The 12,637-nt window shown below is 50.1% G+C and overlaps 1 protein-coding gene and 1 long non-coding RNA gene across 5 annotated transcripts; one reads left to right on the top strand and one right to left on the bottom strand.

Annotated features, from left to right (window-relative positions):
* Positions 1-722: 722 nt before the first annotated feature.
* Positions 723-11,236, top strand: LOC122552200 (nuclear factor interleukin-3-regulated protein-like). Of its 4 annotated transcripts, none has more exons than XM_043694796.1 (2): positions 723-956; positions 9,710-11,236. In XM_043694796.1, the coding sequence occupies exon 2, from the start codon at positions 9,744-9,746 to the stop codon at positions 11,019-11,021; it is 1,278 nt and encodes a 425-aa protein (XP_043550731.1). In that variant the 5' UTR covers positions 723-956; positions 9,710-9,743; the 3' UTR covers positions 11,022-11,236. The 4 variants fall into 4 exon arrangements, with proteins under 4 accessions (XP_043550731.1, XP_043550733.1, XP_043550730.1 ...); XM_043694798.1 differs by lacking the exon at positions 723-956 and adding an exon at positions 5,402-5,420; XM_043694795.1 differs by lacking the exon at positions 723-956 and adding an exon at positions 5,617-5,756.
* LOC122552201 lies at positions 5,733-6,202 on the bottom strand. The gene is made up of 2 exons (XR_006312324.1): positions 6,151-6,202; positions 5,733-5,802 (listed from the first exon to the last, which is right to left on the bottom strand). It is a non-coding gene; the product is annotated as an uncharacterized LOC122552201 (long non-coding RNA).
* Positions 11,237-12,637: the final 1,401 nt, after the last annotated feature.

A 12,637-nucleotide genomic window follows, 5' to 3' on the forward strand; every position in this document is an offset into this window, starting at 1 on the left:
GATTCCTGATGAAGGGCTCTTGCCTGAAACGTTGACTCTCCTGCTCCTTGGAAGCTGTCTGACCTGCTGTGCTTTTCCAGCACCGCACTCTTCGACTCCAATCTCCAGTTCCTGCAGTCCCCACTTTCTCCTGGACCCTAATTATAGTCGGGAGTGTGGCGCTGGAAAAGCACAGCAGGTCAGGCAGCATCCGAGGAGGATATAATGAGGACTTTCGCCTGTCGCTGGAGCTTTCGCCATGGACCCTAATTATAGGTGCACTTGTCCCAGTTATGGATGGACATGGTGGCTCACTGGGATAGTCTGCGCATTTACTTGCTCTCAATGTTACTGATCGCGATGGGTCCGGCACGCTGCTGTACTGCCAGCTCATTGAGGGGCAGATGGATTTGGCGAGACAGTTCAGCCTGACTGAGAATGGCCAGGCACAGACAATGAGAGATCTCTTCAGAAAGGTGTTTGCTGACAGCAGCCGTGCAAGGTGATAACATTTAGCAACACACTGCCGAGGCTATTTCTGGCTTCCCTGACGTCAGGAGTTGCCATGGCGATCTGGGGGCTGACACACACTCACACACACACACACACACACACACACACATGGGTCTCTTGCGTACGTGTCTGTTGCCAAGGGGATGCGGTTGCCAAGGTTACGGTGCATCCTGGCTCCGGGACCAGGGATGAAGGATTGACAGCTAAGGGTTGCCTCAGGTGACAGATTCCACTCCCTCCCGACACACACACACACACACCCCTCTCTCAAGCCCAGCACAGGGCTGACTCTGTTGAGTAAAGACGCAGAAGTGGGGAAGGAGAGAGGGCAGAAACCAGCAAAGGCAGCAGCTGGGAGCGAGCGAGAGAGAACACGGGTTTTTGCCAAACAGAGGACCGTCAGGATAAACTGTAGATCCAGCCGGAGCAGCGTGGAACAGAGGATGTGTAAGCTTTGATCCAGGGTAAGTCTCTTATTGTGCAAAAGCACACTAGGCAACACAAGTCAATTCTGATTTAATCTTCAAAGGGATCGAATTGTGAGGCTGGGAGGGAGGGGGAGTGACCACAGAATCACCTGTAAACTGACCTTCCTTTGTTCAACTTCTGTCATAATAGTGGGACCTTCTGGGGATGTTTTCCACAGCACATTTACTCAGCAATTCAAAAAAAAATGCCTTTCCAATGAATTCATCCTCATTGAGGTTAACTCATTGTGTTCCACAACAAGATGGGCTAACAGAACATAAGCCACAATGTTAAGAAGGTTGTAACTGGGTTTTAAAACTAAATTTCTCCGTGCTATTCCACACAGAGGAACCTGCTAAACACATGGTCAGAGAAGCAACAGACCATTTTCCCCGTCTACGACCCAACAAGAGCTTAACTCAATCAAAACCGAGAGAACTATGAATGCTGTAAATCAGGAATGAAAAGCTCAGCAGCATCCCTGGGAGAGAGATCAGAGTTCATGTTTCGGGTCAGTCCTGAGGAAGGGTCACTGAAACGTTAACTCTGATTTCTCTCCATAGATGCTGCCAGACCTGCTGAGCTTTTCCAGCAATTCCTGTCAGAGTTTGACTCAACGCCAGTCAGCAAGATTACCATCACTGTGACGTTGTTTAACAGTGAAGGAGATAGTGTGTGTGTGTGAGAGAGAGAGAAAGAGAGCGTGAGACCGACTAAAAAAAAGGAAGTGAAGATGGAGTGAGAGTGAATCGGCGGAAATAAACAAGACTGAGAAGGAGAGAGTAGTCAACTGAGATACCGCACAAAAGTAAATGAGAGAAGGAAAGTAAGACACAGAGAGGTTCAGAGATGGAGAGTGAGAACTCGAAATAAAGATGGGGGTACGAGATATGGCTCATTCCAAATGAGGCAGGATTTATACTGGGATCTAGAATCTGTACTGAAGACAAAAAAAAAAGTGCTGGAGATCACAGTGGGTCATGGAGAGAGAGCAAGCTAACCTTTTGAGTTTGGATGACCGCTCATCATAATGTACAGTAACTTGCCACGCAGCTGAGCTGCTCTGTTCTGGGGCTTATGCTTATACAAGCCCAACCACTCCCTGAAAGAGTGAAGTTCACCCATTCACTGGATGAAGACATTTCTCCTGAATTCCCAATGGGATTTATCAGGGTGAGCTTACATCCCCTATTCCCACGAACAAGGGAAATTTGCTTGAGGTCTGGCCCATCAAAACCTCTCTTAACATCTTTGCAGGTCGCTCCCATGGACATCTCTTTTCCCAGATAAAAATGTCCCATTCAGCTCTGATGTTGACTGGTCACAATACCTGTACTACTATAATTCTTACAAATGTGCTTCCTCACTGCCTGCCTCTCAGTATCAGGGTAGTACGGCCAAACCAAAGTTCGATATAAACTTAACTTCACTTCTGTGTGTGTATGTGTGTTCAATTCTAGGCTAGAAACAGACCCCAGTCCTTGGATTTAAATTGGGTGCTGATTTAAAAAGCCAGATTATGGCATTTCCTTTCATCAACATTGGAGGTTCCAAACACAGCATGATCCAAAGTCAAGCCTCATTATGTGCAGCTTGCAAACAGAGGCGATAATCTTATCACCTCTAAACTTGGGTAAAAATGGAGGCCACGTTTTAACGAGTATATCTTTAGCTGCATATGTCAATGGGATTATAATTAGGACAAGAGATTCATTTTCACTCGAGGAACCACTGTCTCCAAGAATTTGTACACAGAATGGCGAGGTGGCACCTCATGGCATCTCTTCACATGTTGGCACTGAGCCCCCAGGATCAGCTCAACAATGGCAAAGTGTTGCACTCATGACCCTGAGCAAGCAAGCCCCAGTGTGAGGGTCAGTGCGCAGACTATTCTTCAGGACTCACCTCTTGGTAGGGTTTAAGGGGTTATGGCTACATTCAATGGCTTTTGATACCAACACCAGCTCAATTACACTTCCTAGAAATGCTATAGATTTATAGACAAGTGGAGTAGTTTGCTTTGGGATGATGGGAACTGGTTGGATTGAAGAGTCTGTTTCCGTGCTGTCTAACTCTATGACTTAAAATGGAAACTGAGGGATTGAGGGTGCCTCCATGTTCCCCCATTGCTTATTTTTCCCATGTCTCCCCGCCACCCCTCCCCCCACCACCCATGAGAGGAAACACCTTTTCCTACATTTTCTATCACTTCAAGATGTCAATGGATTCATCAAGTCTTTTCCGAGCGTTGTTGTTGTAATTGTACTGTCATAGTGTAAAACAAAACATGGCCATCATTTTCACAAGTAAGCAATGAGGTAACGCCAGATCAGGGATAATTATTAGTCAGAACACCAACAGGGGACAGCCTATGCTCCTTCAGAGAGTAGCACAGTATATCAACATGAGAGGACATAAAAGGCGTTGGCTTAACATACCCACCGAGTATGGTCCTGAAGTGTCAGCTCAAATATTAGAATCATAGAGATGTACAGCACGGAAACAGACCCTTCAGTCCAACTCGTCCATGCCGACCAGATATCCTTGGATAAGCACATGGATGATGATGGGATGAGATTACATTGGTTCACAGGTCGGCACAACATTGAGGGCCGAAGGGCCTGTTCTGCGCACTATTGTTCTATATTCTATGTTTGAACCTCATCTTTTCCCACCTGCCAGCACCTGGCCCATATCCCTCCAAACCCTTCCTATTCATGCACCCATCCAGATGCCTTTTCAATGCTGTAATTGTACCAGCCTCCACCACCAGCTCATTCCATACACATACCAGCCTCTGTGTGAAACAGTTGTCCCGTAGGGGCACTTGAAACATTAAACGTCAGGCCCATCTGTGGCTTTAACAATATCACCCCACCAACCCTCACCTTTAAGCTCAAGATGGAATTCAGTGAACCCCCGCATTGAGGTGAGGGACATCATTCAGTGGCAATGAAGGTCATCGAACCCCTACAGTGCCGAAAGAGGCCATGCAGCCCATTGTATCGGATCCTCCAGCCTATCCCTGTAACCTTGAATTTCCCATGGCCAATCCACCCTAACCTGCACATTCCTGGACACTATAGTGTGGCCAATCCACCCTAACCTGCACATCCCTGGACACTATAGTGTGGCCAATCCACCCTAACCTGCACATCCCTGGACACTATAGTGTGGCCAATCCACCCTAACCTGCACATCCCTGGACACTATGGTGTGGCTAATCCACCCTAACCTGCACATCCCTGGACACTCTAGTGTGGCCAATCCACCCTAACCTGCACATCCCTGGACACTATAGTGTGGCCAATCCACCCTAACCTGCACATCCCTGGACACTATGGTGTGGCTAATCCACCCTAACCTGCACATCCCTGGACACTACAGTGTGGCCAATCCACCCTAACCTGCACATCCCTGGACATTATAATGTGGCCAATCCACCCTAACCTGCACATCCCTGGACACTATAGTGTGGCTAATCCACCCTAACCTGCACATCCCTGGACACTATAGTGTGGCCAATCCACTCTAACCTGCACATCCCTAAACACTATAGTGTGGCCAATCCACCCTAACCTGCACATCCCTGGATTGTGGGAGGAAACCGGAGCACCTGGAGGAAACCCACATGGACACGGGGAGAATGTGCAAACTCCACACGGACAGTTGCCCAAGGGTGGAATTGAACCCAGGGACCCTGGCGCAGTGAGGCAGCCGTGTTAACCACTGAGCCATCAGCATCTCTGGGCTCCAGGTGGGCATCACAATGGAGGACAGCTCTCCAGTGACACCCACTGGTGGCAAACCGAGTAAATGAGTCCGGAACAGGAGCTGCCCATTCGACCCCTGAAGCCTACCCCACCAGGCCATGGAGGACCACACGGTGTAGACCCAGCCGCACCTTCCTTCACAACCCCGCATACCCTTTGACTCCCTGTGGGATCAATCCCAGGTTCAGGAAGGAAGTGGGACAGCGAACAGGAAATCTTTGGAAGATGTCTATCTCTTTATCCTTTCACGGGGACCTTGGGAGCATTTGTGGCCCATCCCCAATTAGCCTTGAGCTGAGTGAGAACCTTGGTTTGGGGGGGGGGGGGGAAATCAGAGAGGCTGTGGGTGCAGGCTGGGAGAGGATGGGTCAATCCCTTCCCTGGAGGAAGGTCACTTGTTTCCTCCACCCCTCCACCCCACCCTCAAAGAATTAACTCTGCTTTCTCTTTCCACAGACCTGCTGAGTTGCTCCAGCAAATTCTAGTGGCGAACCAGAGGGTGGGGGTGTTTTGTATTTTGTATTTTTTTTTTTGGAAACCCACAATTGGTTAAATTCCCCACATTTCTGGCTCCAGCCCACCTTGCAGTCGGACAAAGGCAGGTTTTTGATTTTGTTTGAGGAGCCCCTGGTCGGTCTGGAACGCCAGAGCCGTGCTGCGGGGTGTGAAACCAGAGAATGTGACTTGGTGAGGGGAGGTTAGCATATTTCTGCAACAAATAATTTAAAAAACAAATACAGAGCTGCCAGGCAAGATTAGCATCACAGGCTTGTGAGGGGTACAAAATAACCAAGCCGTTTGTCTGCAGACCAGGAGTGAGCTCCAGAAATAGTTGTCAGAGAGGGGGAGGAGTTTTGCAGAGGGTTGGCTAGCGTTTATGAAAAAAAAACATATAAATGTATTGCAACAGTTTAGATAACCCACCTTCTGCTCACGGCACACATTTGCTTTCGAGGAAGGAGTAACTCCAGTCGGAACTAGAAGAGGATTTTTTTTATATAACTTTTCCAGACACTTCCCACTGTGAGTAAGATGTGAGATTTTTCTCTCTCCTGAAATGAGGGAGGACCTGTGAACGGTAAAGGGAAATGTGTGTTAATTTGACTAGCATTCCGGAGAGCTCTGATCTTTTCCATTCTGAAATGTTGGAATTAAACAGCGGATTGGGGTGTAAAGCAGAGTCGGTGAGAGCAGCTGAAGGCGGGTTTATATCTGTGTGTGTGTGTGTTTGTGTGTCGACTGGTTTGTATTGGAGGTAAGTAAATTCCCCACCACCTCCACTGCTACACATGAATGATCGCCCACCCTCCTCCTTTTTAAAACAGTCAGTGTCTCTCTGTGTGTTCGTGAGAAGCCGAGAGATTCTGCTCTGGGAAAGATTGAGCTCTGGATTTCACTTTCAACGTAACTTGCTCACCATCTCCCCAGCCCCACTCTGAGTCAGTCCCTATCCTCCTCCCCATTCTCAGATTGAATGTGACAGTGTGCCCAGTCACTAACAGCTGAGCATTGTGCAAGTTTTGTTTCTCCTTATGTAACTCGTCAGCCCTGTTAATAATCACTTTGTTATCCCTGGGTTCAGTTACTCCAGTAAATCAGAGAGTGATTTAAAATTCCAAATCACAAAAGGGCACCATCTAGTCGTGCATTCACTGAGATCTCCCTAGCCTGCAAACTATTGAGAATGCCTGATGTTAGTCAGTGCACTAATGGTCACCATGTCTTCAGCTGTCCTAGTAACCAAACTGCAGAATAATCTTTTCCATTTCCCTCTGCCTCCCAGCTCTTTAAATTCCTTTTATTTCCAAAGCAGAAAGAAAGCAGCTTCTTTGTCTACACTATTGGTCATCAGCCATTGCTGTGTGGCTCAGTGTCATGTTTTGTATTGTTCCTGTGGGCACCTTGGGTTTGTATCCTGTGCCAACGGTGCCATACAGAAGAAAGTTATTGTTGATTGAGTCGAGTGTTAAACGCAGTTGCCTGTAGTGTTGTTCATTTTACACTTTTGCGGAGCTGGTGTTGTGACTGACATTTGCAACAAACACACACAGATATACGCACTCAGACACACACACAGACTCACACACCACACAGACAGACACAACACACAGACAGACACACCACACAGACAGACACACAACACACAGACACACACACATACACACAGACACACACACAGACACACAGACCAACACACATACAGACACACTTACACACACACATACATACATACACACACACAGACACACAGACACACACGTACAGACAAACACACGCACACACAGAGGAGGATTTCGACATACCCTTGACAGGAAGATGGCTATTTTTAATTTCGCTGCGTAGCTAACCCAGATTGCAAAGACCTCTGGCGTTACTTAATCTTCTTGCACTTCAGCCCAAATATTTTTTATTTACTGGAAGTGCAAGTTGATAACATCACTGGAACATTAGTGGCAGGCAGGGCTGACACAGCGCGTTCTTATTGAGAGATTTATATGTTGAGGGAGTGAATTAAAGTTGACTTGAAAGAAATTGGGAGAGGTTTGCACGAGGATTGAATGATGGGCAGCAAGAAAAAGAGGCAACTTTTTCGAAACTTCCAGGAGCAGTTTGCTGCCTGACTGAATGCTCATTTGGAACTTCCGACAGTCCTGTCTTCCTGGGAATGGTTTCAAGGGTCCTTACGCTATTAAATGCCAGCCCTCACTTTTTGCCATGGCGTTTAATTTGTAATGAGTGCACACATGCAGCAATGTTTTCAAACTGACAGGGAAGCCATGAGCCTGAGGGTATTGGCTGAGAGGCTGTAACCCCTCAGTGACCTGTGGCATCCTATGAAATTCCCCTCCATGAGGAACTGCTTGGGTTATTTACATATGAACAACAGCGGGTCCCATAATCCTCTCACAAACACGGGGCCAACGGACTGATCTGCTGAGCTCTGAGAAGGTCCCTTTTGGGGGTTCACATCAGGACTTGCCTTTCCCCACCCTACGGCCTGAATCAATTTGGGATTCAGAGGGGATTTACAGACAGGATCGTGCTCCCCCTTTGGTCGTTGCCATGTGTGGCTCCCTGTTCAGGCTAACGTATCGAGGAGCCTTGAGATATTCAGCCAGTAGTGGTCTGTCTGTTGTTTCTGAGTTGAATGACCACCCGTTTGTCAGGAATGCCAGACCAACCTCCCCTCTCCTGGGCACACAGGCTGTGATGTCCGATGCTGTCCAATGCCCTTTCAGCGCGTCGGTGCCAAGGCTAACTAGTCCTGATTTGGAGATGCCGGTGTTGGAGTGGGGTGTACAAAGTTAAAAATCACACAACACCCGGTTATAGTCCAACAGGTTTAATTGGAAACACTAGCTTTCGGAATGCTACTCCATCAGGTGATTGTGGAGTACACAATTGTAAGACACAGAATTTATAGCAAAAAGTTACAGTGTGATGTAACTGAAAGTGTGTGTGTGTGTGAGAGTGAGCGTGGGAGTGTGTGTGTCTGTAGGAGTGTGTGTGTGTGTGAGAGTGAGCGTGGGAGTGTGTGTGTCTGTAGGAGTGTGTGTGTGTGTGAGAGTGAGCGTGGGAGTGTGTGTGTCTGTAGGAGTGTGTGTGTGTGTGAGAGTGAGCGTGGGAGTGTGTGTGTCTGTAGGAGTGTGTGTGTGTGTGAGAGTGAGCGTGGGAGTGTGTGTGTCTGTAGGAGTGTGTGTGTGTGTGAGAGTGAGCGTGGGAGTGTGTGTGTCTGTAGGAGTGTGTGTGTGTGTGAGAGTGAGCGTGGGAGTGTGTGTGTCTGTAGGAGTGTGTGTGTGTGTGAGAGTGAGCGTGGGAGTGTGTGTGTCTGTAGGAGTGTGTGTGTGTGTGAGAGTGAGCGTGGGAGTGTGTGTGTCTGTAGGAGTGTGTGTGTGTGTGAGAGTGAGCGTGGGAGTGTGTGTGTCTGTAGGAGTGTGTGTGTGTGTGAGAGTGAGCGTGGGAGTGTGTGTGTCTGTAGGAGTGTGTGTGTGTGTGAGAGTGAGCGTGGGAGTGTGTGTGTCTGTAGGAGTGTGTGTGTGTGTGAGAGTGAGCGTGGGAGTGTGTGTGTCTGTAGGAGTGTGTGTGTGTGTGAGAGTGAGCGTGGGAGTGTGTGTGTCTGTAGGAGTGTGTGTGTGTGTGAGAGTGAGCGTGGGAGTGTGTGTGTCTGTAGGAGTGTGTGTGTGTGTGAGAGTGAGCGTGGGAGTGTGTGTGTCTGTAGGAGTGTGTGTGTGTGTGAGAGTGAGCGTGGGAGTGTGTGTGTCTGTAGGAGTGTGTGTGTGTGTGAGAGTGAGCGTGGGAGTGTGTGTGTCTGTAGGAGTGTGTGTGTGTGTGAGAGTGAGCGTGGGAGTGTGTGTGTCTGTAGGAGTGTGTGTGTGTGTGAGAGTGAGCGTGGGAGTGTGTGTGTCTGTAGGAGTGTGTGTGTGTGTGAGAGTGAGCGTGGGAGTGTGTGTGTCTGTAGGAGTGTGTGTGTGTGTGAGAGTGAGCGTGGGAGTGTGTGTGTCTGTAGGAGTGTGTGTGTGTGTGAGAGTGAGCGTGGGAGTGTGTGTGTCTGTAGGAGTGTGTGTGTGTGTGAGAGTGAGCGTGGGAGTGTGTGTGTCTGTAGGAGTGTGTGTGTGTGTGAGAGTGAGCGTGGGAGTGTGTGTGTCTGTAGGAGTGTGTGTGTGTGTGAGAGTGAGCGTGGGAGTGTGTGTGTCTGTAGGAGTGTGTGTGTGTGTGAGAGTGAGCGTGGGAGTGTGTGTGTCTGTAGGAGTGTGTGTGTGTGTGAGAGTGAGCGTGGGAGTGTGTGTGTCTGTAGGAGTGTGTGTGTGTGTGAGAGTGAGCGTGGGAGTGTGTGTGTCTGTAGGAGTGTGTGTGTGTGTGAGAGTGAGCGTGGGAGTGTGTGTGTCTGTAGGAGTGTGTGTGTGTGTGTCTGGGGTGGGTAGCTATGAGAAGCGAGTGGTTAACGTGGTGTCTCAATTATCTTGTCTGTGTGCCAGGTAACGCCAGGCGGTTGGGAGGTTTCCCAGAGAGATGTCTGCAGCAGCTGAGGCCTACCAGGCGGTGGGCGAGCGGAAGACCGAAGGCTGGCAGGATCGGACTCAGCTCCCTCCGGCGGTGGACCTCCGAGCACCGCGCCTGTCCTTCACAGATGAGGCGGTGTCTTTGCTGACCACCAACGGCCTACTGGCCCGGTCCCTGCTGGGCACCCGGCAGATCAAGCACAAGGGCACCAACTCAGTGAGCCGCAGGAAGCGGGAGTTCATCCCGGATGAGAAGAAGGACAACACATACTGGGACAAGCGCAGGAAGAACAACGAGGCGGCCAAGAGGTCGCGCGAGAAACGGCGGGTGAATGACCTGGTCCTTGAGCAGCGGGTCATCGCCCTGCTGGAAGAGAACGCTAGGCTGAAGGCCGAACTTCTGGCTTTGAAGTTCAGGTTCGGCCTACTGAAGGACCCCTCCGAGGTGCCTGCTGCCCACAGGAATGCCCAGTCCCTCCACTGTGTCACTGCCGCCCAGCCAGCTTTCCTATCCAGGGCCTATGGGATGCAGCCAGTGGACAACAAGGGTTTTCCAAGCGGGAGTCAGCCATTTGGAGGCGACCCCAGTGTGGAGCCGGAGCCCTGTGCCGTCTCCGAGGACTCTGGCATCTCCACGCCCGGAAGCTCCAACATGGGAAGCCCCGTCTTCTTCGACGAGCAGCTGAGCGACCAGGACAAGTTCCCGCCAAGCCCCGAGGACCCCCGTTTGGAAGGCCAGCTGTCACCTGACGGCGAGGCGGACATCGGACGGGCGTTCACCGGGGACGGCCTGAAGCCTCCCCGTGGTCCCGAGCTGACCGAGACGGTCAAAAGCCTGCCCCACAAGCTGCGCTTCAAGGTGGGCGCTGGGGTGGAAGAGATGGACGTGAAGGTGAAGCTCCTCCAGCTGGCAGGGGGCAGCCTTGGCAGAGGGACCGCTGACCAACCCTCCGGCCAGGTCAGGGGGCAACAGCAAGGATGCTACGCCAACGCACTCCTGCCTCCAGACGAGCGGGGAACAGGCTCTGGCGTGGTCCCTCCCGCTTGGAGGACCCCTGTTGGACTCTCTCCAGATGAGAGCAGAAGTGGTCTCCACTGTAGGTATTTGCGAGAAGCCACCCCGTTCAGCACCCAAGGAACCCCAGGCTATCCGAAAGACACTCTGAAGGAGGATTCTGCCTACAAATCTGAAAACAGTGCCCTTAAGCATCAGCTGGCTTCCCTCTCAGCCGAGGTGGAACAGCTGAAGAAGATGTTCTCTCAACAAATGTATCCCAATCTGAATTGAGGGCTGTGTCCGACGCTGTGTACATCTCTTTCGGTTTCTTTCCCCCATTTTCGGTTTGGTTCCCCTGTTGAGTAGTTTAAGTTATTTGCAGATACCCGGAGTCCGTGCGAACCTGTATTTATTGTGGTGGCTGTAAATAGACAATGTGTGTAAATATATTTTTACTCTTTATTTTCTAACTGATCACTGTCATTGTAATAAATTCTTCAAAGCTCTTCAGGCGATGGAAATTCTTCACATTCATAACTGCCTTTTTTACCTTCGGGATAGCCACCAGTCTCTCTCGCTCTGGCTTGCAAAAGGATTTGCACCTTTTGTTTTTCAAATGCACTTAATTTTGATCCCCTCCGGCAAGGTTTAGGGACAGGAGCTGGCAAGTAAAGTTAAGATTAAGCAAGTCCACATGGACCCTCCAAAGAGTAACACATCCATTCCCCTCGCCTATATTTACCCCTGACTAATGCACCTATCACTATTGACAATTTAGCGTGGCCGATTCACCTAACCCACACACCTTTGGATTGTAGGAGGAAACCCACGCAGACACAGGGAGAACGTGAAAACTCCACACAGACAGTCGCCCGAGGTGGGAATCAAACCTGGGTCCCTGGCGCTGTGAGGCTGCAGTGCCAACCGCTGAGCCACCGTGCCACCCATAGCTGGGATTCATATCTGGGATTGGTGGGACAAGGTGTAGGTGGGGGGGAAGCAGGGAGGACCGGACTGAGCAGTGCTGCCCCCTACAGACAAATAACTTGGCCGATCCTGGTAAAGAATAGAACATAGTGAAGTGTGTGTTACTGGAAAAGCACAGCAGGTCAGATAGCATCCGAGAAGCAGGAGAATCGACGTTTTGGGCCTGAGTCCTTCATCAGGAATGTTTTGGGCTGGAGCCCTCCATTGGGAATGTTTCCTGATGAAGGGCTTTTGCCCGAAACGTCGATTCTCCTGCTCCTCGGATGCTGCCTGACCTGCTGTGCTTTCCCAGCACCGCACCCTCGACTCTGACCTCCTCACTTTCTCCGCAGCGCAGGACAGGCCCTTCGGCCTTCGAAAATGACTGAGGAGGCTCTCCCTTCACCTCAGAGCCAAACAAGGGTCAACTGTCTTCAAAATGGGGGGGGAGGGGGGGAGAAACAGAACAGGTGCCATCGAGTGGTGCTTTGATGGCAGGCGGACTGTGTCCGTAAGCCTGACACATCGGGAAGCCTGTGTGTACAATAGCTGCCAATCATCATTCTCTCGGTGAGGAGCTGTCTGGGGTGCAGTTACCACGATGGATGCTAAAGAGCAGCAGTGACCCTCTGCTGTCTCCTGACAATGAGGTCTTCGCTCGAGGCCAAAAGAAGTGAGGAAAATAGGCCGACCATTTCCTCCACAAACCGCTGTTACACAGACCCTTCAGTCCATAACTCCAAACTAAACTAGTCCCACCTGCCTACACCTGACCCCTATCCCCTCCAACCCTTTTCTACCTATCCAAATGCCATTTAAATATTGTAACAATACCCATATCCATCCCTATCTCTGGAAGCTCCATTCCACTCATGAAACACTCTGTGTAAAAAAAACAGGTTGCCCCTCATGTCTTTTTTAAAAATGTTTCTCCTGTCACC

Source organism: Chiloscyllium plagiosum, chromosome 8, assembly GCF_004010195.1.
Source record: "Chiloscyllium plagiosum isolate BGI_BamShark_2017 chromosome 8, ASM401019v2, whole genome shotgun sequence".
Classification (NCBI taxonomy): Eukaryota; Metazoa; Chordata; class Chondrichthyes; order Orectolobiformes; family Hemiscylliidae; genus Chiloscyllium; species Chiloscyllium plagiosum.

What these genes read in the sequence shown, in the direction of transcription:
- LOC122552200 (XM_043694796.1), top strand. Translation starts at nt 9,744, where the DNA reads ATGTCTGCAGCAGCTGAGGCCTACCAGGCGGTGGGCGAGCGGAAGACC.